At 40.9% G+C, this 27931-nt stretch overlaps 1 protein-coding gene across 7 annotated transcripts in view; it reads left to right on the top strand.

Annotated features, from left to right (window-relative positions):
* The window catches only part of HEG1 (heart development protein with EGF like domains 1), a 93489-nt gene that overhangs the window by 42075 nt on the left and 23483 nt on the right, over positions 1–27931 (top strand). For 3 of the 7 annotated variants that reach the window (XM_073305161.2, XM_073305162.2, XM_073305159.2), the window contains 13 exons: positions 259–600; positions 2254–2595; positions 4686–5027; positions 7300–7641; positions 9297–9641; positions 10221–10562; positions 11693–13099; positions 16629–16745; positions 17281–17400; positions 20288–20382; positions 22995–23053; positions 23663–23823; positions 27105–27239. In XM_073305161.2, the coding sequence (XP_073161262.1) occupies positions 259–600; positions 2254–2595; positions 4686–5027; positions 7300–7641; positions 9297–9641; positions 10221–10562; positions 11693–13099; positions 16629–16745; positions 17281–17400; positions 20288–20382; positions 22995–23053; positions 23663–23823; positions 27105–27239 (4149 nt within the window). The remainder of the gene's footprint in view (positions 1–258; positions 601–2253; positions 2596–4685; positions 5028–7299; positions 7642–9296; positions 9642–10220; positions 10563–11692; positions 13100–16628; positions 16746–17280; positions 17401–20287; positions 20383–22994; positions 23054–23662; positions 23824–27104; positions 27240–27931) is intronic. The other 4 variants (XM_078854788.1, XM_073305160.2, XM_073305166.2 and 1 more) reach the window with 4 other exon arrangements.

The following is a 27931-nucleotide window of genomic DNA, read 5'->3' as shown; positions in this document are numbered from 1 at the left end:
AGACTAATGAAATTCATTCTGGTCCGTACCTTTCACCATTGGAGAGTCCTTCTTATGAAAGATTCAATTAGTAGAAAATATTTTTTTAAAATACCCTGTGATTCATACACAGCTTGTTTTTCTTAATCTTGTTTTTATAAGCCAAAGTCATCCCATATTTAGCTCCTTTTAAATTGATGAATGATATGGACCAAATTGGTCCTGTATTTCAGGGCAAAATTATTATAGAACTCACAAAATCTTTTCATCCCACTTTAGGTATTGGAAGTAGCCACCAACCAATTAGCATCTCAGCTACAGAAACAAGGACGTCTGATGCGCATACTTCCAGTACCTATATTTCAACAACATCCATCAGAGGTGAAAAGAGGACATTAAGGTCTCTAACCTACAGCAGCACCTTGCCTGATGTGTCAGACAGCTCCACTTCTTACTTAGAAAATACCAAATCTTCAGATTTACCGCAGCCCTCGTCTGCTGTAGCCCAGCCTGGAGGAAATAATATCTCATCAAGTGATTTCACTGAGCCTTCCACGGAGCCTTTGCTTACACATTCTTCCAAGATCCCAAGTTATTCATCTTCCCCAAATGATCTTGCAGGTGGGTTTTGTGATTTCCCCGGTTGGTTAGTGCACCATTCAAAAAAAATGATAAAAAGAGCCTCCCACCCACCAAATATTGAGTCAAACTCTCTTTTAAAGGAATCAATTGTTTTTTGACTCAGAATTATACCAATCAAAATTACTTATATGACCCTCTGTTACCATAATATCTGAGTTGTCCGTCAACATAAGTTAGAGAAGTTGAGGGGCTACTCCAGCTTACACCAGATGGCTATCTCCCAACTGAACCATAAGCTTTTTGAGAATTATAATGCAAGCATGCCCTGTCCTGCCCCCTCCCCAGCCCCAATGTGCTTCCACTATTCCACTTTCCAGGCGGGGTATGATGGGCAGTTGAAGTAGAAGTTTTCTGTGCCAGTTGAGAGATCCCCTACACCGGAAGAATTTTCTTCTGGCCAGTTAAGGCCAGAATCCATCACTCTTTGCCTGAACTGGGTGAAATTTTTCTGACCAAAATTTTTTTTCTGTGAAAAATGAAGATGTGATACTGAAATGTGCTGTGATTTCATGTCACTTCCACCAAATTCTTCAGGTGAAAAAACCCAACAAAAAGTATTAAAAAAAAAAGTCAAAACATTCCTTTTGACATTTTGGAAATGAATTGTTTTAATTTTTCAGTTTGCTATGACTTTATTTAGAAATATCCTTCAATTTTATTTTAAAAAGCAAAAATATTTTAAAAGTACTTGAAATCAAAATGAAACTTTTTTGTTTGATAGAAATGAATTGGTTTTACTTTTTGTCTCACCAAAAATGTGTTGTCTTTTCAACGCCAAATGTGGTTTTGGAGGGGTGTGGGGTTGGAGGGTGCAGAGGGTCTGGAATTGCCAGAGACCTAAAAATTCTGTTTTTCATAGGTTTCAGAGTAGCAGCCGTGTTAGTCTGTATTCGCAAAAAGAAAAGGAGTACTTGTGGCTCCTTAGAGACTAACAAATTTATTTGATCATAAGCTTTCGTGAGCTACAGCTCACTTCATCGGATGCATCTCACAAAAGCTTATGCTCAAACAAATTTGTTAGTCTCTAAGGTGCCACAAGTACTCCTTTTGTTTTTCATAGAGCTCTCTGTGCAACCTTTCTCCTCTGGAACAACTACAGGAATTTAAGCCACAGGTTTCACTCTGTAATTTTCTTTTAAGTAATATTCATTTTCAAAAGACTGAATACCTTCCAGATTTGTTTTCCCACGCAGTGTCTATATGTATCAATAAATAAGTGTTATTAAACTAACAATGTACAAAAATGGATCACATCTGCTTAACGGGAGAGTGCCTACCACCTGGCTAGTTTGGGCCATGCTTTATTTATAATCATTTTAATGCATCATTCCAAGTCTAATGAAATTCATTCTGGTCCATACCTTTCACCATTGGAGAGTCCTTCTTATGAAAGTTTCAATCAGTAGAAAATATATTATTTTTTAAATACCCCGTGATTTATACACAGCTTGTTGTTCTTGATCTCGTTTTTATAAGCCAAATTCATCCCATATTTAGCTTCCTTTAAATTGATGGAATGATATATGGAACCTAATTGGTTCTGTTTTTCAGGGCAAAATTATTGTAGACCTCACAAATCCAATCAGATTTGGGCATATGAAATTTAATTTCTGTCTTTTCATCCCACTTTAGGTATTGGAAGTAGCCACCAACCAATTAGCATCTCAGCTACAGAAACAAGGACTTCTGATGTGCATACTTCCAGTACCTATATTTCAACGACATCCATCAGAGGTGAAAAGAGGACATTAAGGTCTCTAACCTACAGCAGCACCTTGCCTGATGTGTCAGACAGCTCCACTTCTTACTTAGAAAATACCAAATCTTCAGATTTACCGCAGCCCTCGTCTGCTGTAGCCCAGGCTGGAGGAAATAATATCTCATCAGGTGACTTCATTGAGCCTTCCACAAAGTCTTTGCTTACACATTCTTCCAAGATCCCAAGTTATTCGTCTTCCCCAAATGATCTTGCAGGTGGGTTTTGTGATTCCCAATGGGTTAGTGCACCGTTTACAAACATAAAACAATAATAAGAACCTCTCACCCCCCAAAATCCGAGTCAACCTTTTTTTTTAATAGAATCAGTTGCTCTTTAACTCAAACTCAGACCTACCAAAGGTCCTTATATTCCCCCGCTGTTACAATAGTATCTGAGTGCCTAACAATCTTTAACGTGTATATCCTCACAACACCCCGGCAAGGTAAGGATTATTATCCCCATTGTACAGATGGGGAACTGAGGCACAGAGATGCTAAGTGACTTACCCATAGATCATACAGGAAGTCTGTGGTAGAGAAGGAAACTTAAGCCAGGTCTCTCAAGTCCCGACCTAGCACCGTAGTCCCAGGACCATATTACCCATCTACACTGTTCTGATCATTTTAATCACTTTCATTAAAAAAAAGTAGTAATCTGTGTATTTCTCTACAATATCACTATTTTTTCTCTGCCAGATCCTGCCACCATTGCTCATGTCCAGCAGTACCATGCCTTGCAAGTACTCCCTTTACGCTGAATGAGACTACTTGCAGAGGAGGGTATTACTCAGTGTGAGTAAGAGGGGAAATCAGGCCCTTAGGGATTCTTTACCTGCTAGCTAGGTTAGCAAGGCATTCAATCTTGCTAATTTATACTTACACTGTACCTGTGGGCTGTACCTCTAAATATTTCTAGAGTTGTTGAATTCCAGTTCAAAAGTCATTGACTGAAACCTTCAATAACTTCACTGCATTTCAATACAAACTTTGCTTTAGTATCATCTTTGATGGCTTTAAGCCCATTTTTTACAGACAGATTCCAACGTTTCTTAAGATTTCTGAATGTAAAGGCTCAGATTCCTGTGCTGAGTTCTGTGTGGTACAGGAGGCAGGCAATTGCCAGGGAGCAAGTTGAACTTCCCTGATTTTCTTGGTGCCTTTGTACTGGGCCTGGCCCATTGGCATAAGTTAAAGCACCTTTGAGTTGCTCTAATTTACACCAGCTGGCTATCTCCCTGTGGGACCATACGCCTATCTAGAATTGGTGTAATGGTGTAACGCCCTGTCCTGCCCCCTTGCCATTCCTAATGTGCCTCCAAAACTCTACCTTCCAGACTGTGTGTGAGGGGCAGTTGACATAGAAGCCAGCTACGGCAGCTGAGAGCTTCCCTATGGCCATAGGGCTAACTTCCATCGCTCTGTCTGCCTGAACTAGGCAAAACTATAAAAAAGTCAAAATATTTCATTTTGATATTTTTTAAATAAATTGTTTTCATTTTTTGGTTTGAAATGACTTTTCATTTAGAAATCTCCTTCAATTTTTAATTTTTTTAAATACAAAAATATTTTTAATGTATTGATATCAAAATAAAACTCTTGTTCGACTGAAATTCATTTTTTAACTTTTTATTCGCCTAAAATTTCAAATCATTTTGTTGTTTGGCCAACCCAAAACTTTGGCTTTGGTTTTTGGGTTTTTTTTAATTGCCAGAGAGCTAAAAAATCTGTTTTTCCACAGAGCTCAAATCTCTAAAACCTTTTTCCACTGGAACAACTAGAGGAATCTAAGCCACGGGTTTCACTCAGTAATTTCCTTTTAAGTAGTTATCATTTTCTAAAGACTGAATAATTTCTGGATTTATTTTCCCATGCAATGTGTATATGTATCAATAAGTGTTACACTAAAAATGTAGGAAAGTGAATCACATCTTCTTAACGGGAGAGTGCCTACCACCTGGCTAGTTTGGGTCATGGTTTATTTATAATCATTCTAATGCATCATTCTAAGTTTAATAAAATTCATTGTGGTCTGTACCTTTCATCCTTCGAGAATCCTTCTTATGAAGGTTTGAATCAATAGATAATATATTGTTGTTTAAATACGCAGTGATTTATACACAGCTTGTTGTTCTTTATCTCATTTTTATAAGCCAAATTCATCCCATATTTAGCTCCCTTTAAATTGATGGAATGATATGTGGGACATAATTGGTCCTGTATTTCGGGGCAAAATTATTGTAGACCTCACAAATCCAATCAGATTTGGGCATATGAAATGTAATTTCTATCTTTTCATCCCACTTTAGGTATTGGAAGTAGCCACCAACCAATTAGCATCTCAGCTACAGAAACAAGGACTTCTGATTTGCATACTTCCAGTACCTATATTTCAACGACATCCATCAGAGGTGAAAAGAGGACATTAAGGTCTCTAACCTACAGCAGCACCTTGCCTGATGTGTCAGACAGCTCCACTTCTTACTTAGAAAATTCCAAGTCTTCAGATTTACCACAGCCCTCGTCTTCTGTAGCCCAGGCTGGAGGAAGTAATATCTCATCAAGTGACTTCACTGAACCTTCCACAGAGCCTTTGCTTACACATTCTTCCAAGATCCCAAGTTATTCATCTTCACCAAATGATCTTGCAGGTGGGTTTTGTGATAACTGGTTATTGCACAGTAATAAAAAAAGATAAAAAGAACCCTTCACTCCCAGAAATCTCAGTCAACCCGTTTTTTAAGGAATCAGATGCTCTTTAGTAACTCAAACCCAGCAAAGGCCATAGAGTCAGAGTTTAAGGCCACAGGAACCACTAGATCATTAAGTCTGGCCTCCTGTTTATCACAGGCCGCCAACAGCACCAAGCATCCGCCCACTTAACCTGATGACAGAAATGAGACCACAGTATTACAGCCCACAGGATACTAGACTATTATGTGCCACAGGCAGAGGATAGGAGGGACTGAGGTGCACAGGTCCTTATATTGCCTCTGTTACCTTGGTATATGAGCACCTAACAATCTTTAATGTATTTTTCCTCACAACAGCCTTGTGTGTCAGGGAAGTACTATTATCCCCATTTTACAGATGGGAAATGGAGACACAAAGAGATCTGTTAAAGGCACACAGGGAGATTTGTAGCAGAGCTGGGACTTGACCTCAGGCTTCCCAAGTCCCAAGCTAGCACTCTTCCAGCTGGACCAGCCTTCCCTTCTAGCATGGAGCTTAATATTTTAATTGCTTGAAAAAAAGCCATTTTTTCTCTACAATGACACCATTTTTTCTCTGCCAGATTTTGCCCCCATAGCTCACATCCAACAGTGCCGTGCCCTGCAAGTAGTCCCATTATGCTGAATGGGAATGCTTGCAGAGGAAAGTTTTACTCAGTGTAAGGGGAAAGATTCAGGCCCTTAGTGACTCATGACCAACCAGTGGGATAGGAAAAGGCATTCAATCTTGATAGTTTACATTTAAACTGCACTTGTGGACTGTACTTTTAAATATTTCTGTAGGTACTGAATTTCAGTCATCAACTTCAGTGCTCCAACTTTGCTTTCGTAACACCCTTTATGTCTTTTTGAGCCCACTTTTTATAGAGATGTTAACATGTCTAAAGATTCCTGATTATAAAGGCTGAAATTCCTGAGCCAAGATCTGCTCAGCATAGGAGGAGGGGAAATTTCTTTGGATCAATGTTACATCTTCCTCATTCTCCTATGCATGTGCACTGGCCCAGGCCCATCAGCATAACTTAGAGCAGTTTAGGGCTATGGAACCATAACTCTCCTGAGAACTGATGTAGTAAAGGTATGCCCTGCCCCCTTGCTAGCCCCAGAATGCATCCAGTACTCCACCTTCCAGGTTGCTTGTGAGGGGCAGTTGGTGAAGAAGCCAGCTGAGACCTTCCCTTCATCAAGGGAATTTTCTGCTGGCCATTTAGGTCAAGTTCCATTATTCTCTACCATTTTCCTCGTCTGCGTCAGTCACTGGAATCTAAGCCACAAGTTTCACTGAACTGTTTTCTTTTAAGTTATCATTTTCTAAAGACTGAACAATTTCCAGGTTTGTTTTTACATGCGTGTGTGTGTATATATATATACACACACAATCAGTTTATAAGTGTTGTTGAAGTAACAACATGGGAAAGTGGACCACATCTTTTTGGTGTAGGAGAGTGCCAGCTACTTGACCAGTTTGAGTCACACTTTGATTATAATGATTTGTAGACATTATTCAAGCTCTAGTGATACTCATTTTGTCTATACCCTGCATCCTCCGAGAGTTCTGTTTATAAAAATTTCAATCAATAGAAAATATTTTATTTTAAATACACAATGATCTATGCACAACTATTTTTCTTGATCTATTCTTTATCAACCAAATTCATCTCATGTGTAGCTCCATTTTAGTTAATGGATTTATTTGGTCCTGTATTTCAAGCAAAATTATTATAGAATTCACAAATCCATTCTGATTTAATGTAATTTCCACCTTTGGATACTATAGCTCCCATTGGACATAATTATCAGTACCTTAGCCACTCAAATAAAGGAAAAACAATTTCCAGCCCTCGTACTGATATTATTTCTACAGTTTAAAAATTTTTGTAAGTGCCAGTAGCATGCAATGCAAGCAGTGTAACTGGATGGTGAATTTAAGAATGTGGCTTGTTAGTCTCAGTTATTTTTTTGGTGGCACTATTCATGGCTCTAATATTCTTTTTTGCAAATAGTAATTTCAGGGGTTACTGAATATGAAGTGTACATGTCTTTCCAAAGCAGCATTTTCTCCAGACTGAAACTTACCTTGTTTTAATATTCATACATGCACTGTATTCATGTGTGTTCTGTTGGAAGAAAACTCATTCATGTGTTTGGATTTATGCATATGAAATTCTATTTTTTCTTTATCATATTTTAGCTGTGGAAAGTAGCCACCAACCAATTAGCATCTCAGCTACAGAGAAAAGGACTTCTGATTTGCATACCACCAGTACTTACATTTCAGCGACATTCACCAGAGGAGGAGAGAAGACTTTCAGGTCCCTAACAAACAGCAGCACATCACCTGATGCAGCAGAAAGCTCTACTTCTATCTTAGAAAATACTGAGTCTTCAGATTTACCCCAGCCCTCATCTTCTGTAGCAGAGACTGGAGGAAGTAATATCTCATCAAGTGACTTCGCTGAGCCTTCAACAGAGCCTTTGCTTACACATTCTTCCAAGATCCCAACTCATTCGTCGCCATCAAATGATCTTGCTGGTGAGTTTTGCAATTCCCAGCTGGTTATCGTACAGTTTAAAAAACAATAAGAAAGAACCTCCCACTCCCAAAAACTAAGTCAACCCTTTTCATTAAAAAATCAGTTGCTCTTTAACTCAGACTTATACCTTTGAAAGGTCCTTATATGGCCTCTAATACTATCGTGTCTGAGCGCCTAACACTCTTTAATGTATTTATTCTCCCAACACGCTGGTGAGGTAGCTGAGCGCTGTTATCCCCGTTTGACCGATGCGGAACTGAGGCAGTGAAAAACCAAGTGACTTGTCTAAGGTCAGACAGGAAGTTTGCAGAAGATCAGGGAACTAAATATGGGGGTCCCAAGCTAGCACCCTAACCCTGGACCAACCTTCTCTTCTAGCATTGCTCTGAATATTTTAATCACCTTAAAAAAATAATAACCCATTTTCCCCCTCTACAATGGTATTTTTTTCTCTGCCAGATTCTGGAACAATTGCTCATGTCCAGCAGTGCCATACCCTGCAAGTACTCCCATTATACTGAATGGGATTACATGTATTGTAAGATATTAGTGTGAATAAGAGAGGAGATTCAGGCCGTTAGGGTATTGAAAACCTGCGGCTGGCCTGTGCCGGCTAACTCAGGCTTTCAGGGCTTGGGCTAAGGAACTGTTTAATTGCAGTGTAAACACTGGGGCTTGGGCTGGAGTCCAGGCTCGCAGGCGCCCCAAAGTGGGAGGGTCCCAGACCTTTGCTGCATCCAAAGCCCAAACATCTACGCTGCAATTAAACTCCTGTGAGCCTGAGTCAGCTGGTATGGGCCAGCCGCAGGTGTCTACCTGCAGTGTAGACATACCTTTAGTGATTCTTTACCAACTAGCTGGACTGTAGAGGCATACAATCGGTACTGCTTAGATTTAAACTGTACCTGTAGACTGTACCTCTATTTCTATATGTATTGAATTCCAATGACTATCTTCACTGAATTTAATTACCAATTTTGTTTTAGTAACCCCTTTTATGGCTTTCGGAGCCTGCATTTTACAAAGAGATGCCCAAACTTCTGAAGATTTCTGAATATAAAGGCTCAGATTCCTGTGCTGAGGTCTGCTTAGTGCAGGAGGAAGGGAACTAGCAGAGATCAAGTTACACCTCCCTGATTCTCATGGTGCATTTGCACTGGCCCTGGCCCATAGGCATAAGTTAGATCAGCTTAGGGGCTGCTCTAACTTACACCAGCTGGCTATATCCCTATGGGATCATAAGCCTACAAAGAATTGGTATAGTACAGGCATGTTCTGTCCTTTTTCCTCATATGTCCCAGCATGCCTCCAATATTCCACCTTTCAGGTTGGGTGTGATGGGCAGTTGGTGTAGAAGCCAGTTATGCCATCTAATAGCTCCCTGCACAAATGGAATTTTCTGCTGGCCATTGTGTTGCCAGGATCCAACTCTCTGCTACCTTTCTCCTCTGGAACAGCTAGAGGAATCTAAGCGGTAGGTTTTAATGAATGATTATCTTTTAAATAATTATAACATTGTAAAGAGTGAATAATGCCAGATTTGTTTTCAGGTGTGTGTGTGTGTGTGTGTTTGTGTGTGTGTAAAGAAGTATTGTTGTTCTGCTCAAGATGTGCATATAAAAACTTTAATTTTCAGATTTTAATTCCTTTTCAGGAGTTGGAAGTAGCCATCAATCAGTTACAATTTCAGATAGAGAAAAAGGGATTTCCAGTTCTCCTACTCATAGTACGTACGTGTCAACAACATTCACCAGAGGTGGGGAGAGGACATCCCAATCTCAAACTCACAGCAGCACATCAACTGCGGCAACAGAAATCTCCACTCATAATATAGACGCAGCCAAGTCTTCAGATTCAACCCAGTTCTTATCTTCTGTATCACAGGCTGGAGGTTTCAATATCTCATCAAGTGATGCCAGTTTCACGGAGCTTTCCACCAAGTCTTTGCTTACACATTCTTCCAAGAGCTCAACGTTGACTTTACCAAATGATACACCCAGTGAGTTTTCTGAACTCAAAAATCTCATTTTGATAAGAAAAACATTCTCTCCCACTCCTCCCCAATGTGGGTTATACATACTATTATTGCTAATAAATTCAAAGCCACTGCAGTTGCCAGGCGCAGTATTTGTAAGCAGTAATGATTCTCTTCAATGAGATCACCTGCCCTGCATTTGGTACTTAACAGTAATCTAACAGTGTAGGAAAGTGGACCGTGTCGTCTTAGTGTAGGAGACTGTTCACTTCCTGACTAGTCCAGGTCATACAAGCACTTCTACTGGATCATTCCAACTCTACTGACACACATTGTGTCAATACCTTTCATCCTCAGAAAGTCCCGGTTATAAAGGTTTCCATCTAAAGAAATTATATTGTTTTTTTAAATACTCAGTGGTTCATACACCACTATTATTTCTGTAAAAAGTGTCTATAAACCAAATTAATCCCATGCATAGCTCCATTTAAGTGGCTGGAGTTATTTGGCCCTGTATTTCAGGGTAAAATTATTATAAAACTCACAATTTCATTCGGATTTGTGCATATAAAATTTAATTTCCACCTTTTAATCCCATTTCAGCCATTGGAAGTAACCATCAGTCTCTTAGCAGCTCAAAAACAGAAAAAAAGATTTCCAGTCCTTATACTGACCGTATGTACAGTTCAGCTACGTTAACCGGAGGTGGAGAGAGGACGTCACAATCTCTGACAAATAGCACATCTGCCCATACAACAGAGAGCTCCACTTCATATACAGAAATTGCCAATTCCTCAGAATTAATTCAGTCACCTTCAATGGCACAGACTAGAGGGACAAGTATCTCAGCAAATGATATGGGTTTCACCGGGTCTTCAACTGAGACTTTCTTTGTTCGTTCTTCCAAGATACCAACTTACTCTTCTTTCCAAAATGATCCTTCAAGTAAGTGTTTTGTGTGTATGTCACCGTGAGAATGCCAGTCTTATATACAAAATCTCACCAGTGCATTGAATACTTTGCATGTGTGCAGACAGATGGTGCTCCCATATATCCATGTGCTATCTAAAGTAACCGAATCAAAGGCAAGCTCATACATTCTGGGGAATCTTTCCAAAAGCGTAAACATCCAGCCAGCTAGAATTATGAACATTGACACTGTGATTCTTGACTGGCTAGTCTTAGTAAGAAACTCAATAGATATGCCAGTCGTTTGCATTCTTCCTTATTTTTAATGGGTGGTATTTTCAAAAGTGCTCCTGGTTGGCCTAAGCCAATGGGAACTTTCAGTAGTAGAGCAGAATTAGGCCAATTCAGAGGGCTTTTGAAAATCCCATCCTGTACTTCCAAGAACGTTGCCAAACTCCCTGTAAACGCTGAAATTCGCTATACACACAGTCTTCCTGTGATTAACTGTAAAATAAATGTTAATATTCTGTGTCATCCACGGCTAACTTTTCAAAGTGACGTGTTGTACTTCTGAGGTTTCCTGATTATAAAGTCTTTGATCAGTGAATTTTTGTAAGACATTATTTTATTTTATGCACACTAACATAGAACATGTCCTTGAAAGTATTTTCTTCCTATGGAGGCATGAGAATTCTTCTGTGCAAAACCGGATTTAAAAAAAGATGGGTTTTACTTAGTTTGGAATGGAGGAAGAGAGTTAGAGGATAAGGTCATTCTGAATGACATAGAGGACAAATGGACTTTTCTGTTTACCCTTTCACAAAGCACAAGAAGAGGACACGGTACTCAATCATGTGAAAAGGCAACATGTTGAAAAGAGGTAAAAATACTTGTTAGTGAACGTACAGTTCCTGTGCGGGACTCAAGGCTGCAAGAGTCTGAGGTTAAGATTTCAGAAGGTGTTAAAAATTACAATATAGTTACATTTGCAAAAGCATTGCGCTCAAGCTAGTTTTCACTGGCAGATAACCGCCTTATAAACTGACGGACTGAGTGGACCAATATACAGACTAGTACATTTTATGTATCAGACATATAATTTCAGTAAAATGCCAAAATATTTTGATATATATTACTGTCATGTTACTTTTTTTCTTCTATTCCAGGCATTGCAAGTAGCCATCAACCAGTTAGCAGCATCGACACTGAGAAAAGGATCTCTGTTTCTCGCACTGACAGCATGTACATTCCAACCACATTCAGTAGAGGTGGAGACAGGACATTACTGTCTATATCAAATAACAGCACCTCTGCCGAATCATCAGAAAGTTCCACTTTTTATGCTGAAATTTCCAACTCTTCAGATTTAGCACAATCCTCATCTTTTATGGCTCAGAGCAGAGGAAGTAACATGGCATCAAGTGATGGGGATTTAATTGCTCCATCTACGGAGCCTTTGCTTGTACGTTCTTCCAAAATGCCAACTTACTCTTCTACAGTCAATCTACAAAATGCAACTCTGTTTTTCACTGGCACTGAATCGTCACTAACTGGCAGCTCATCATTATCTTCGCCAGTATTTCCATCCTCTTCCTCGGAGTCATCAGTACATCACTTGCTTTCATCAACACCATCGCCACCTCATTCATTTGCATCATCAGAGTCATCTCTACCATCCTCTTCATCAGTGATACCATCATTGTCACTCCCACCACCATCTTTGCCGTCATCTTTATCCACCTCCTCATCAGTTGCATCATTTCCTTTATTACCTTCATTTTCTTCATCATCTTCACCATCACAGACTGGTGACAGTTTTCAAACCAGTGGGTCCATGATTACATCGGGAGGGACAGACAGAATGGAGCCATCGACTGCTGTGTTCTATGGGAGTACACCCAGACAGTACAGCAATCACAGCAGACCACACCAGTTGGAAGAGAGCACTACTTTAAAAACCAAAGGACCACTTCCTCTTCAGACTGAACCTATGGAACAGCTCAGCAGTAGCTCTCCATCCACATCAGCTTCCACACTTGCAACAGAGAGCTCCACAGGAGGAACCTTCACTTCCAGTGGGGACCATTTTGAAAAGACAACTTTGCTTCTGACAACAGCTGCTCCAAGTCTGAGCAAGGAAACCCAACACACTGAGATGACAAAAGCATCGACCAGTATCTTGCCAAATACGACAAGTCAAAGGGATGTGTTTCCCGCAGCAGAATTAACAACAGGGAAAACTGTTACACTGTCAACAGACATGACTTTTGGGCCACCACATTCTGTGCCAACTACAGATCATTCTCTTACTACAAAAACTCGCAGAGTTAAAACTGCTGTTGCCACGACACTGGCCTACATAACTGGAGTAACTACAAAAACAATGGAAACTAGCACTGCAACTAGCATTAAAATCACTGAAGAAAATATCCCAGCTACACATCCTTCCAAAACATCTTCCCCTAGCAAAACCACTGTAGGGTTTTCCACCACTTCGGCAGCAGCTATCAAACCAACTACTATTGCTCTGTTAAGTCGCACAAGGGCATTAGTAACTTCTTCTCATACAACAGGTAAAACACCTAAAAGGTTGCCCAGAAACATTGGATATGTAGAATGGAGAGAACATCAGACATAGCTTGTATGAAAATCTTTGAGGATATGAGTTAGTCTTAATTCTAGGTATTAAGCATTTGAAACAAAAGGAGAGAGTTTAATAGATCCCCCTGTTGAAAAATGCGGAAAATTTTGGTGGAAATTTTACCAAAAGTTAATTGAAATTCAAAAACCGTCGACCAGCTCTGCTTGTACATTTAAAATTAACAATTTCTTTATTTCTAATTAAAAAAATAGATACATATAAATATATGTCTTGTTAATGAGGAAAGACAGTTGGCCAGCATTAGTATTTGCATTGGAGCTTGTCCTGTTATTACAACCTATGATCATTTTCTCTCTCTATATATATAATCTCCCTCAAAAGGGCCTGTCATAAGAACAAAAGAATGGCTGTCCTGGGTTAGACCAACGATCTTTCTAGCCCAGCATCCTGTCTTCTGACAGTGGCTGATGCCAGATGCTTCAGAGGGAATGAACAGAACAGGGCAATTATTGAGTGATCTATCTACTGTCGTCCAGTCCCAGCTTCTGGCAGTCAGAGGCTTAGAGACAACCTGAACACATGGTTGTGTCCCTGACCATCTTGGCTAATAGCCATTGATGGACCTATTCTCCATGAATTCTTTTTTGAACCCAGTTATACTTTTGGCCTTCACAACATCCGCTGGCACCAAAATCCATAAATTGACTATGTGTTGTGTGAACAAGGACTTACTTATGTTAGTTTTAAATTTGTTGCTTATTAATTTCATTGGCTGAGCCTTGGTTCTTGTGTTATGTGAAGAAATAAATAACACTTCCCTATTCACTTCCTCCACACCATTCATGATTGTATAAGCCTCTATCATATCCCCACCTCAGTTGTCTCTTTTCTAACATGGACGCTCCCAGTCTTTGTAATCTCTTCTCATATGGAAGCTGTTCTATACTCATAATCATTTTTGTTGCCCTTCTCTGTACTTTTTCCAGTTCTAATATATCTTTTTTGAGATGAGGCAATCAGAACTGCACACAGTATTCATGGTGTGGGCATACCCTGGATTTATATAGTGACATTATGTCTTCTTATCTATCCCTTTCCTAATGGTTCGTAACATTCTGTTAGCTTTTTTGACTGCTGCTGCATGCTGAACAGTCGTTTTCAGAGAACTATCCACAATGACTCCAAGATCTCTTTCTTGAGTGGTAACAGCTCCTTTAGACCCCATCATTTTGTGTGTATAGTTAGTATTATGTTTTCCAATGTGCATTATTTTGCATTTGTCACTTGTTAGCGAAAGTCTAGGCCACATTCTGTATCCTTGCTGAGTCTATTGCCACTCATAGTCATAGCCATTATTATATTTTATATTTTGAAGAAAAGTGGGGAAAAGCGTTAAGCACAAGTTCCAGTTTTGCCTTTTGTCGTAGCCAGTTGTGTGTTAAGAAAATGAAACCATATTGATATTAGAAGCAGAAACTTTGGCAAAAACTCCACTTCATAAAACAAGAATACATAATTTGGCAGAAGCAAGCATCTTCACACTTGGCTAGGGGAAAACTCTTTCTAGGAGTGAACTGGAATGGTGACTCATGTACTTATCCTTAAGGGACTAAGGGGGTTGAGGAAAGGTAGCTGTCGCTAGGTCATCAGTACACTGGGAGGAGTGCGTGAAGGACTTTGTATCACAAAAACCCAAGGGCGTCAGGCAGTCTAGTCTCCTTATTGTCTCAATTAAATATATTAAGTAAGGTTTTTATCAGAATGGAAATATAATCCATAATTAAAGCCCTTGGGGCTGAAAACGCTAAACAGTGTAATGTTTACTGACTTCGGTCACCCCTTTAACATCCGTAGGACCTACATAAAGTAGAAAGTACTACAGCCACTAATAAGTGTTTACGGGACTGAACTCTACGACTGAATATTTTTATTACAGATTGTATTTAAGTATATAAGTATTCTATTGGGAATAGTGACATGGGTTCATGCATTTTAGGTGAGAACCTAGTTTAATGTAGCCTCTTTTTATTGAGCGATTCATGGTTTGCTACTTTATTCTTTTTTAAAAAGTACGGTTCTGACATTTACTGTAAAGAGGAAGTCCTTTCAGTGACCTGGATTAACACTTTGTACTATGGATTTAATAACGCTCTGTATTTTTGTAATGCCTTCCAAACTGCTTTAGAAACGTTAAGGAATTAATAGCCCAGTTCTGCTGGCCTTTCTGATGCAAGCAAGCCCGTTGATTTCGGTGGGAATACTGAAATGAATATGAGTTGCAGGGCGGAGTCCCATGCCTATCTCATCATTCTTAGAGCTGGTCAACATTTTTTTAATTTCACGATTTTTAGCACTATTCCAAATCTTGACATTTAAAAAAAAAAAAACGGGAAAAATTTTCCGTGTTTTCACAATTACTTCTCCCACCAGGTTTCAAAATATTGACAAATTCATATTTAAAAAAATAAGGTCTGAAGCCTTAAAAGCGTCCATGCAATTCCATGCCTCCTCCCCCCCCTCACGCTGTTTTTGGTAATCGGTTTCCTCCCCATATTACAGCAGGAAAACTGAAAGACAGAGAAGTACCTTTTGGTTACTTAATTTTTGGGTGCCGTGCTTGAGACACATTAGCCCTGCTCAGTGGCGTAGCTAGGTGGAGTGAACAGGGGCAGCGGACATAAAAAAGAGGTGCTACTCGCTTGTACTCACTGCGTGGGGCTCCGGGTCCTTGGCGGCACTGAAGGCCCCTGCTGCTGAAGTGCAGCCGAGGAGCCGGAGCGCGCGAAGGCCCCCGCCGCCGAGGAGCCGGAGCACTGCCGGGTGAATAAATGAAAAAAGGCACCTAGAAATCAAAAAGGCTCCGCTTGTGCTCAGAGGGGGAGCGGCCGCTCCCCCCGCTTCCCCCTTGGCTACGTTACTGGCCCTGCTTGTCAGAGGTGCTGAACGCTCATAACTCCGCTCGGGAGACGTCACCAGGGTGAGCGCTCAGCAACTCTGAAAAATCAGTTTGTCTCAGGCTGGACACCAAAAATCAGTGGCCATTTTTGAAATGTGTGGGCCTCCGTGACCTGTCTGCGGCCACACCGTCAGCCTGCAGCAGAGCCAGCAACAGCCCACGGGAGTTCCTGACTCCTGTGCTTTAACCCTAAAACCATCCTTACAGCCTTTGTGAATTACACTGCTCAGTAATAACCAGAAAACAGATCCGAGTGACATGTGCCCCCTAGCTTGTCTTGTAATCCCGTGTAATCAACAAACGAGCCAGCCCTTCTGGCTATGTTCTTCACTTGGACATGTGCATAATTTATCTTCCTGCTAATGAGACTAACACTTGCATCATGAAGAGCATTTCCAGATATGGCAGAAAAGAGGGTGAGAATCCAATGGTTTTCCCCCCAAGAATTTGCATGTGCAGTTGTACGGCATGCATAGCAACTAGACAAAACTACAGTCATGCTAGTCAAGCCAGGAATTAATCCCCCAAATGTCTTATTTCACAGTCAATATCTGCTCCACAAACCCTTGTCTGCATGATGGAAAATGCGTTATTAATGGTGTTATGGGCAAATATCAGTGCAAGTGTTCACCAGCCTGGCAAGGAGAAGACTGCAGGGAAGGTAAAGGACAATATTGCAGCCAATGGCTCCTCCATCTTATATTGGTGACAATTCAAGCAACATCAAAGAAATCAATCTGCATTGCCTGAGTGATAGCAGTTTGTAGAAACAGGCTGTGACCCCAGTGGCTAGAGTACCAGTGTGGAACTTAGAAGACCTGGGTTCTGGTTCTGGTTTTGCCACTAGCCTGTTGGGTGACCTTGGGCAAGTTCCTTCACCTTTTTGTGTGTTAGTGGGGATAATGGGGATATCCTTTATAAGGCACTTTGAGATCTACTGATTAAAAGTGATTGATAAGAGCTAGGCATTATTATTCACTGGGGCTGAAGCAAAGTCAGTAAAACAATGAGAATGGGAATTTGCATTTATTTGCATTTATTCACTCAGCTTCGGTAGGATGATCAAGAACACGATAAATAATAATAAGTGGTAATGATGCAGTGAGTCGTACAGCAATACGCAGAGGGTCTTCTAGTTCTACTGCCAATGATTTCTTGTAATTCTACCAACTGTTCTGTTTTCTCCCTTGTTTCAGATGTGGATGAATGTCTTTCTAATCCATGCCCAGCTCTGGCCACATGTAATAATACTCACGGCTCCTATGTCTGCAAATGTCCTCTTGGATACCAGCTAGAAAAAGGAAAATGCAACTTAGGTAAGAGAATTGAACTGCAAAAAAAAAAGAAAGAAAGAAAGAAATACTTGGTTAAAAATAAAAATCTTCTGAGACAGAAATAAAACCAGGAATCAGAAAAATCCTTTCCTTTAAAATTTAGCTACTGATAACTGGTTTCCATGAGCATAATTGTCTTTTATTGTCTTTACCGATATGTAGTCTCATGTATTTTGTGGTGGAATGTCCTGGGGATTCAGTGATATTTAACGATTTCCTCCACTTTCATAAAGCTATAGAAACATCATATTTCAAATAATGGTTACAGGTTTATTTGTATTTTCAGGACAGAAAATCCAGGGTTGTTTTTTTTTTTTAACAAATTCTAACAATCCAAAAGAATTTCACAAAATACTTAGATCCTACTCCTACAAAGACTTAGGCGCATGTTAGTAGGGCCATTGTGAAATTTGCCTTCAGTTAGACTAATCATGTGCATAAATTTAAGCAACTGTATAAGTCTTTGTAGGAACAAGGCCTTATTTTGTAGCTTTCGTTTCGCATATAGCACAATTATTCAATATCCAAGTTCCATCACCTCTATATGCAGAAAGACTCTGAATTTCACGCTTTTCTCATGACCCATTGTAGAAGTGACTGTTTTACAAGACTTTACTGTGAGCCACGATCTGAAAGAATTACAAATATGAAAATAGTGCTGTTGAATCATGCCTGAGGTATTAATGAAGGGCATTTTTAAGATGGACTGCTAGGGTAGCAAATGATTTTATTTTATTTTGGACTAAGGGCAGATTATATAAACACTGTGAATCTAATTCTCTTCTGATTATGCCAGTGTAAATCAGGAATCAGAGACGTCAGTGAGGTTTCTCTGGTACAAAACTTGCCGTGAGAGGAGCACCTGGCCTCTGTGTGTAGCCTGAAGGCATGGGAAAGGATTGGAGGCTTTATAATGTTATCAGCAACTGTATTTGTCTTTTGGATGGGATATAAAGCTGAAGCTGTGATCCTCCATTTTCACTGACAGTCTAATGACATTTAATAGAAGATTTAGGGGTAGAATCACTGCTATTCTGACCAAATTCCAACTTGGGTTATTAGCTTCTGCCCTGAGGCTTGTATAAATCTAGGTAGGCAAGAGTGCTTTTAACTCTAAACTGTACCTCATCTCAAAGGGCATCACACATTTCAGTCCCAAAGTTACCTAAATCCCACACAAACTTGACATCTCTTCTCTCATATATTTAACAATTAAATATTTCCAACCCCAAGCTTTCAAAACTCATGAGTCAGGCACCCCCAAAATCAATAAATTAGCTTAAAAACCACAAGATTTAAAAAAGAAATAGATTTTGAATTATTTTTATTTGCCTTCTAGTTTTTGAATCTAGAGGTTTGTAGCGGGATGGTCCGATGATCAGCTGTCCTAGCGGTTGGGTCGTGGACTTATAGTTTCTGCCAGCCTAGTCAACCCAAAGGGGCCCTGGCTGCAGCCTTAATCACTTCTGTGTGCTCAGATTGCTTTCACAGAGGTTCTGTCACTATAGAGGTGTGGGGGAGTGGGCAAGGTAGGGGGATCTGGGCCCACCTGTTCCACTGGGTCCTGACCCAGTGCCCTAGGGGTTTATCAAAGCATCTGGCCCAGCTATTGAGCTACCCTAAATTATATTTTCCTCTGGGTCACTTCCTACCAGTCTGGAGCTATTCCAATTGGAGCATGGTCACTGGCTTCAGAGACAATCTTCAGTCTCTTAGTGTCATGTTGAAGTAATCTCTTTTAGGGCTTTCAGCTCCCCAAAAGTGGGGGTACCCAAATCCCTGCTTCTAGAGCAGCCTTCACAAAGCTGTTGCCACTCCTGACATAGCCCTCAGCTTTAGTCTTGCTTCCTGGTGGAGCTTGCAGCTCCCTCCCCACTTCTCTGAGCTACCAGTGTCCCTGCTGTGGGAATATGCCGTGCACATAGGCAGGGCCCACCCCTTAGCACAATATTGCTCCACTCCCAGCCCAACTTCAGTGTGGGGCCTGTAGACCCCATCACAAGTTTACACCTGGGTCACATTTTCAAGTTTTTCTCTACACTGACAAGGGCTAGAAAATTACTGTTATATTAAATAAATAAAAAAAAAAGGAAGAAAGCTGAGATTCTCACCTAATCACATGCCTCCAGTAGCTGAGGCTTTAAGAAAACCACCAAATATGGCGAATCATACCTGAAAATCATGAGAGTTGGCCATGCTGAGGTTATTCACAGCAGCTTCACCTCGACAACTGTATGCAATTTTGGGCACCACAACATAGAAAGGATTTGGAAAAATTAAAAAAAAACAAAACAGCAAGATCAAGATACATGATGCAAAGAATGGAAAATTAGAAATGGAATGAGCAAAATATATGCAGTATAAAAAAGAGACTTGGTGTGTGTGTGTGGGGGGGGGAGGCAGATTATCTTAGTCTATCAAGACCTTCAGAGTAACCATATAAATGTCCCGATAAAGACAGAGAGATTATATAGTACAAGAATTATTGCACCCAGCACTGAAATATAGTTACCTCTTGGGCGGAATGCAGACTGATTAACAGCAAGTAGTACCACTGCACAATGGGTTAGGACAGGAAATTAAAAAGAACAACTCTCTCTTCAATTTAAGCTGCAGGAGTATTCAGTTAGATTATATATAACTGTCTGAGCTGGAATTTAGCTAGCACCACTGGGGCTGACACACAATCTCTTGTGAAGAATCCCATGGGATCTGTGCTTTATTAGTGGTAAACTCATTCATAGGTTTCCCATTGCTATAGTTTTCAACCAGACTAAACTCTGTCTAGCTCATGGGACATGATAAGATCTCAGCCTGGGGTATCAAAGCTGCATGAATTGTAGCTAACAGGCTTTGTTTTTAATTTTAGTAAGAACATTTTTTGGTCAAGTTGCACTGAAACTGAACACTACTCATGGGAAGTATTCTGAACTCCATCGAATTGAAGATGAAATAATAACAATGGTAAGTGTCATTTCTAGAACACTAACAAATGCTGCTTCATGTAGATTTCATCCAGTGTCATGATCTGTGCAACAAAGCACAAGATACAGAGACTGTAAATCATGGGTTCATCTTTATACCAATGACATTTTCTGGTTCAGGCATTCGTCATTTACTATGTCATGACCATGTCAGATGCTAGGGACTTTTCCTCAGAGACTGTAAAATATGTTGTCAGCAAGACATGATGCTTCATAATTCTTCTGCTCTACTTTGCACTGATTAGGCCTCAACTGGAGTGTTGTGTCCAGTTCTGGGTGCCACATTTCAGGAAAGATGTGGACAAATTGGAGAAAGTCCAGAGAAGAGCAACAAAAATGATGAAAGGTCTAGAAAATGTGACCTATGAGGGAAGATTGAAAAAACTGGGTTTGTTTAGTCTGGTGAAAAGAACACTGAGAGGGGACATAACAGTTTTCAAGTACATAAAAGGTTGTTACAAGGAGGAGGGAGAAAAATTGTTTTCCTTAACCTCTGAGGATAGGACAAGAAGCAATGGGCTTAAATTGAAGCAAGGGAGGTTTAAGTTGGACATTAGGAAAATCTTCCTAACAGTCAGGATGATTAAGCACTGAAATAAATTGCCTAGAGAGATTGTGGAACCTCCATCATTGGAGATTTTTAAGAACAAGTTAGACAAACACCTGTCAGGGATGGCCTAGATAACACTTAGTCCTGCCATGAGTGCAGGGGACTGGGCTAGAAGACCTCTCGAGGTCCCTTCCAGTCCTATGATTCTATGATTCTGTTATTCCAGTGCTTCATGACAGAATTTATGTTTGTGTGGGAAGAAAAAATGAATCAGCTCTTTGGAGCAAGACTTGTCCTTTTGTTCTGTTTGTACAGCATCTAGCTCAGTGGGGTTCTAGTCTATGACTGGAGCTCCTGGTTGCTACCACAATACAAATAAATTATAAGAATGCTGCATTTGCAGAAGAGTTCACATAGTGGTAACATTAGACTAACTGCATATAGCCAAATAATACTGGTTGGTGTTCATGCTATTCCAATCTAAGTTGCCCATCTCTGGGAAGGCAGAAACTACAGTTGATTATGCACCTGGAGAACCAAGCTTCAGCAGTGAGAAATGGGACAAGAAAGAATAACTTCAGCTCTTCCTTCATGCCAGGGGATGGGCTTTGTTAGGTGTCAGAGTAGCAGCCGTGTTAGTCTGTATTCGCAAATAGAAAGGAGGACTTGTGGTCTGATAAATTGGTTAGTCTCTAAGGCACCACGAGTCCTCCTTTTCTTTTTGTTAGGTGTGGAACTTGAATCATCAGCTCCTTTTTTCTCTCTTGGCTGAGGGATGGCTTGCCCAGGCAGGAAATAAGGATGGGTGATTAGGCTGATAATTATGTTCAAAGATCTGCTCATTTTTTGAATCTTAGTTCATCCCATCCCATCAATACCTCAGTGGAGAGACCCTGCTTCAAGGAAGCTGAGTGAGTTAGACTAAGGCAAAGCTCATTCTGACTAGGCTGGGGTTGCCTATAGGCTTCTATTGAGTGCCCTCCCCCTAGTGGCTTGTTGTACTGCAGTTTCCGGCGTAGGGGTTATAAAGATCTTTATTTCCGGTTCGGAGGCAAACTCAGGACCAATAATCCTGGGCTCCCCCAGTTTCAGCAACAAGTCTCATAAATACCAACCTGGTGCTGAAGTTGCTTGGAAAAGAGAGCTGTGGCTCTGAGTACACTGCGAGCTAGGGTTGTGATTCCCCTGCTTGCGTACACATACTCCTTTCTTCTCAGCAAGCTAGCCACGAGAATCAATAGCAGTGTAGCCATGGTAGCCCTGGCAGTGGCCGTATGGCATAGCTGTGCCAAGTACATCTCCACCAGTTTCAGGCAGGTTTATTCTCGGCGCAACGAAGCCAGGCCTCCGCGGCCGCTACGATGTCTACACAGCTATTGCAACTCGCGTAGCTCAATACGAGCGAGTGCGGGTTTGTGTACGCAAGCAGGTGAATCAAACTCCTGCCTCACAGTGGAGAGGTAGCCGGTTAATCATTCATACCAGGGGTAGTTCTCTTGCCTACCATGTATTCATTCTTGTCTTCACACAAGTTAGATCAGCTTTTTAGCAGCCCTTGGTCCCAGCAGTTCACTGTGCCTGTTCACCAAGCAAGGCAGCTTGCCTGGTGACGTAGCTAAAGCAACAGGAAGAGGGAATGACAGCCTCCATGATATTGACTAAACAGACTTAGGAGAAATCAAAATAAATGACTGAGTCCGAGACTCTTTCCTTGAGGGTGGGATTCGGGGGGAGGCGTCTTTGATAATGTGCAGCATCCAAGTGTGTCGTTCTGAATAGTGCCTTATGCAGGCCTCTTTCCCCACTGCTTTGCTGGCTGGTCCTCGCCCATCGTGCTCACTGCACAGCAGGCCTGGGACAGATGCCCATTTTTATAAACCATAGGACTTTGCTCATGTCCAAAGCTGCACAATGGCGACTTCATCCTTCCCTTGTTGACAATACAAAGCCCCTCTGTCTCATTAAAATAGGAGGCTGTTGCGAAGGTCAGAGGTCCCTGTTTAATTCCCGAACAGTAATAGAATATCCATTCTTTCCTTCAGCTGAACGTGTCTCTCTCAGAGTTACCTGGCTATTACAACTCAGTAGTTAAAGCTGCAAGGTAAGGAATATAATACAATGCATGTGTCGGGGATAGGGGAGAAGCTACCTCCTTGATCTGAACAGCCTAAAACTCTGGGGAAGTTCAGCTCTGGATCCAAGCTTTGCAGCTGATAATAAGATAGACACAATGTGGCATAAGAGGACTCGCTATGGAACTGGGAGCAAGGAACACTGTAGTGCTCTGCCACTGACTTTCTTTGTGGCCTTAGGCAAGTCACTTATGGCCTGATTTTCAGAAGTGCTGACCAACCCCAGTTCCCAGTGAAGTCAATGACACCTGTTTTCAAAATCAGGTCATTAATATCCCTAGGCCTAACTTTGCCCCTGAAAAATACGAGTATCTCCTCTTATTGGCTTCATTGTGAATTACTTGTATCCCACTGTGGACGGAATTGGGTCTTAAATGTATATGTTTGCCGTGTCTGTAAAGTGGGGGTAACATAAGACAGGGTTGTTATGGGGACTTAGCTAATGTTTGGACAGTCTTTTCAATATACATCAAGTGTTGTATGCACGCTACGTATTACTGATATTAATAGCAATCTGCCGAGGACATATTAACAATGAAATAAAATGCAAACGATGATGCATAGGTTTTTTTTGGCAGGGAGTCCAATTCTGTCCGAGTTTCAGTCCAAACCACCTTTTCTTTAGCATCCAACGTGACGCTCTTTGACATTGTTAGCAGTGTACGAAGCTACATTAGTGCTTGCAAAACTCCTGCTGAAACCTGCCAGTTCATCTCCAAGTATACGCTGCTCCCCAGAGGTAAATAACTTCCGGATTGATCATAATGAAACTGCAAAACAATCAGCTTTTTATTTGTTTGTTTGTTCTTAAAGTGACTGTGGCCTTCTGAAAAGTCCCTTTCAAATATGTATCTCATTTAAATGGAAGTCATCTTAAAGCCCCTGCGGTGTAAAAAAAGACTGCAGATGTCAAGTTTTATCTTACCCGCATGTGTGAGTAATCTGCCTCTTTATGAAAATGTTAGAGGGGTGAAAGACATTACACCGCGCAGAATTACAGTTACTGTGAATGGTCCTTTCCTCTCTGGGGTACGGCATTGAATCCCATCCAGATCAAAAAAAATACGAGACTTATTCTAACCACGTGGTTTGAACCTATCAAAATGGTTTGAGTGCAGGGCTTAGAGCTGCTAAAAAAGGGGAGGGTGACAGCAAGGTGAGGTTTATAGTGAGACAAGCCCTCCCCGTCAATTTGATGATAGCCTTTCTTTGCTGCTATGGTTAATCTGTATGTGCTGTGGGTTGGGTTTTTCTTGGTGCCAGATTCCACTGGTAAAAGTGAACAGTATTAAAATGGTTCGAGGCTGAGTAACATTTCTATACAGACCCCTTCACCTGCCCAGGCCCAACCATGGGATGCAGTGTGTGACTAGGGACCAAAACATGATGCATGCAGGAAACTTCAAAATGCTGTGGAATTCCTTCCTTCCATGGACATAGGTTTCTATAGACTCCATTTCATGAGACTGATGTTACAGTCCAAGTGAGGGGACCCCAAATGTGTGTGCAACACAGGTAGCCTTCAGACTAAAATGAGTGCTATCCCATGAAATGAGGGACATTTGAGAGACAAGGTTTCCATTAAAAAAAAAAATCTGCATCCAGAGCTTTGTGACGTACTTGTAGATGTTTTGCTTTGAAGATGAGAGTTGGCAACATTTAGCCTTGGGTCTGAGTCTGAAAGAAAAATTGGTCTGGCCATTTAAGCTAAATAAGCATAAAAATGAGAAATTTGGGAGTTTTAAACTCCTTTTCTCATAGATTTTAAGGCCAGACAGAGCCTATTTTGCTCATCTTGTCTGACCTCCTGCATAACACATGCCAGAGCTCTTCACCTGCTAATTCCTGCCGCCAGCCCAATTAAAGTGGTGGCATTTGATTTGATAGGCCAGCTGAGCCCAAGTCCAGCGGGGGCCTCTTCCGCTCTTTTGTTTTGTGAGGGTTAGTGTCTAATTTCCCGTTAAAGATAAACAGAATTGTTGACAGCACAAATTATTCTCTGACACACACATTGAAAATCAAGCTGACAAATTCAGGAGGGAAGGGAATCGAGAAGAGCTGGGACAGTAAAGGGTTATGAGCTCCAGTTGGGAAACATATTGGCGTAGAAATTGTAGCAGTGATTTATTATTACCCAAGTTCACACAGCTTGACCCAGCTCTCCTCAGTCAGGCCTGAACCAAAGCCCAGCGAAGCTAATGGAAGTCTTTCTGAAGAGGGTGCTGGAACAGGCCTGTAGTTCAGTTATGAATCTTTACAGGCAGTAAGTAACTCTAGTTCTCTTAATTCTTTTATTGGGCCAACCACATTCTGTGACTCAGCATTAAGATGATGGGATGCATTTTCATGCTGCTTAAGCCTGTGGAGAGGATTTGGGTCCATTACAGTGATCAGATGGTTATTGGGGTTTCCTTGTTCTGTGATTATATGTATTGCACAGCCTGGTCCATAATCTGTAAAAGCTCAAAACTGGTTTTGGGGAGCGCATTCCTATACTGCAGAATTTACTCAATAATACCTTGTACTTATATAGCCCTTCTCGTCTTCAAAGTACTTCACAAACATTAATTGCTCATTTCCCTGTGTTGCCGTATTAAAGAGAATGGAAATGAGGCAAGGTTAAGTCATTTGCCCAAGGCCACATAGTGTTCTACACTGCAGATAGACAACCATGGCTGGCCCATGCTAGCTGACTTGGGCTCGCCAATCTCGGGCTAAGGGGCTATTTAATTGCAGTGTAATTGTTTGGGCTCGGTTCTGCAGCCCAAGCTCTGGGACCCTCCAATCTCGCAGGGTCCTGGAGCCCAGGCTTTAGCCTGGGCCCCAGTGTCTACATCACAGTTAAGCAGCCCCTTAGCCCAAGCCACAGGAGCCCAAGTCATCTGGCAAGGGCCAGCCACCAGTTTTTATTGCAGTGTAGACATACCCATAGACTCAAGATTAGATCTAGGATTAAAATTCATGAGTTTCTAGCTCCTGGTTCTATGCTAAGAGCGGTGGGCCATACCCCTCTCTTTCTCTAGTCTCCTAGTTTGGTTTGGTTGTACCAGAAGTGTGGGGAAACTACATCTTGGCTGAAATTATAACAGTATTTGTGGAGCATGCTGCTGTGGTTCTCCTTACATATACTACATCTTTACATGTCAGTGGTCTGTCTGTCTGTCTGCTAGAAGGCGGAGATGTGAGGGCATTTACGCTGGAAGAGCTTTACAGAGTGAAGGATACTCTGGTATCTCTCTAACAGGGATTTAATATTTGTGTCCCTTAATCTGAAAGAAATCATCTAGACTGGAAGTACAAGTTGTGTATGGCAAAAAGAACAGCATATACAAATTCTTTTTTTTTAACTGAAGATTTCATACACATTTAGACTGAATATCATGTACAACTTCGTAATGGAGAGATCTGTGAGACTGCTGAATTCTGTCAGGGTTGGACAAAGCACCCAAGAATATATTGCAGGGAACAATGCTGTGTTGGTTGGTAGGAGATAGACCTGATGACTCAGTAGGTCTTTTCTATCTCTAATATCTGCGTTCAAATATTGACCCTCTTAATAAATACATTATGTATTTAGTGCAGAAATGGGCAAAAATCTCATCCAGGTTATAAGCCCTCCAAAGCCAGGGAGTGTACAGATGCAGAATTTTAATTCATGCCCATTATATTATTATTTATTATTTGCATTGTGGTAGTGGCTAGGGACCACAATCATAGACAAGAACCCCATCGTACAATCACATAACAAAAAGGATATATATCACAGAGCTAGGGACAGCTGTAGAATTCAGATCCATGTTCTGGTTCCAACCGTTCCCTACATATTTGGGCCAATCTCTGTTGTAGGGACTGCCATATCGGGTCCTGTGGCTTTATCTCAAAAGGGAGCAAATGTTAATAAAGAAATAGGGGAAAGCATTACCTGATCTAAGTGTGATACATGGGGAAAGCTGATGATCAACATGCATAACAGTGAATTTACAAGGACATGAGCTGATATTGGTGATGTCTTTATGGTAGTTGGTGGATTGTGTAAACAGAAGGACCCTGAATGTGACAGAGAGACTTCGGAATGCAATGACTTGGATGGCATTGCAGTCTGCCAGTGCAAGAGTGGATACTTTAAATACAACAAGATGGATCATTCCTGCAGAGGTATTGTTCTTTTCACAGCCAGATTTGCTTTGGTTTTTGCTTAATATTTTGTTTCCAGTTGAAATGATTTTCACACATGTGTTCTTTGTATTTCTTTGCATGCTAAGCAGCGTAGTGTTATGAATAAATATTAACAGTTTAGATTTCCTCCATTTGGATATGGTGCTTTACAGAAGAACTTGAAGATACTCTCTCACTACAGTTATCATAATATTATCGCTTTCGGGAGCATGCTGTGCAAGTCAGAAAGATCCAGTGAAAAGAGACAAGGGGTTGGAATGCCAGAGGCAACAGTTCAGTGGCATAGTGCACAGATAACATAGCACACTTTTTTGTGTTGCTCTTTTGTCTGAACTCCAGGGGAAGTAAAGATAATTGTTTTAAATTCACAAGCTGTATTGATGCATCCTTAGTATTTTGAAATGACCAAGTAGCTGAGAAGGAGTGTGAATTTATTTGATCTTAAAAAGGGTCATAATAGACATTTAAATACAAGAGCCAGTATCTTAACTAGTGCCTTAGCAGACACAGAGCTATTTCACTACATTTTAAATAAACTATGGTCAATTTTGCTCCTGCGGTGATCAAAATAAATGTACCTAGGTTCAGTGGAGCCCATTGCCTGCTTAGATTAGTCAATACTGTGGTGTGTTGTAAAAAGTCCAGCTTCCTGATCATGAATACACTTATGA

The sequence above is a fragment of the Lepidochelys kempii genome, chromosome 11, assembly GCF_965140285.1.
Source record: "Lepidochelys kempii isolate rLepKem1 chromosome 11, rLepKem1.hap1, whole genome shotgun sequence".
Taxonomy (NCBI): Eukaryota; Metazoa; Chordata; order Testudines; family Cheloniidae; genus Lepidochelys; species Lepidochelys kempii.
Note: the sequence above shows the minus strand (reverse complement) of the source record. Positions and strands in the feature narration are given on the sequence as shown.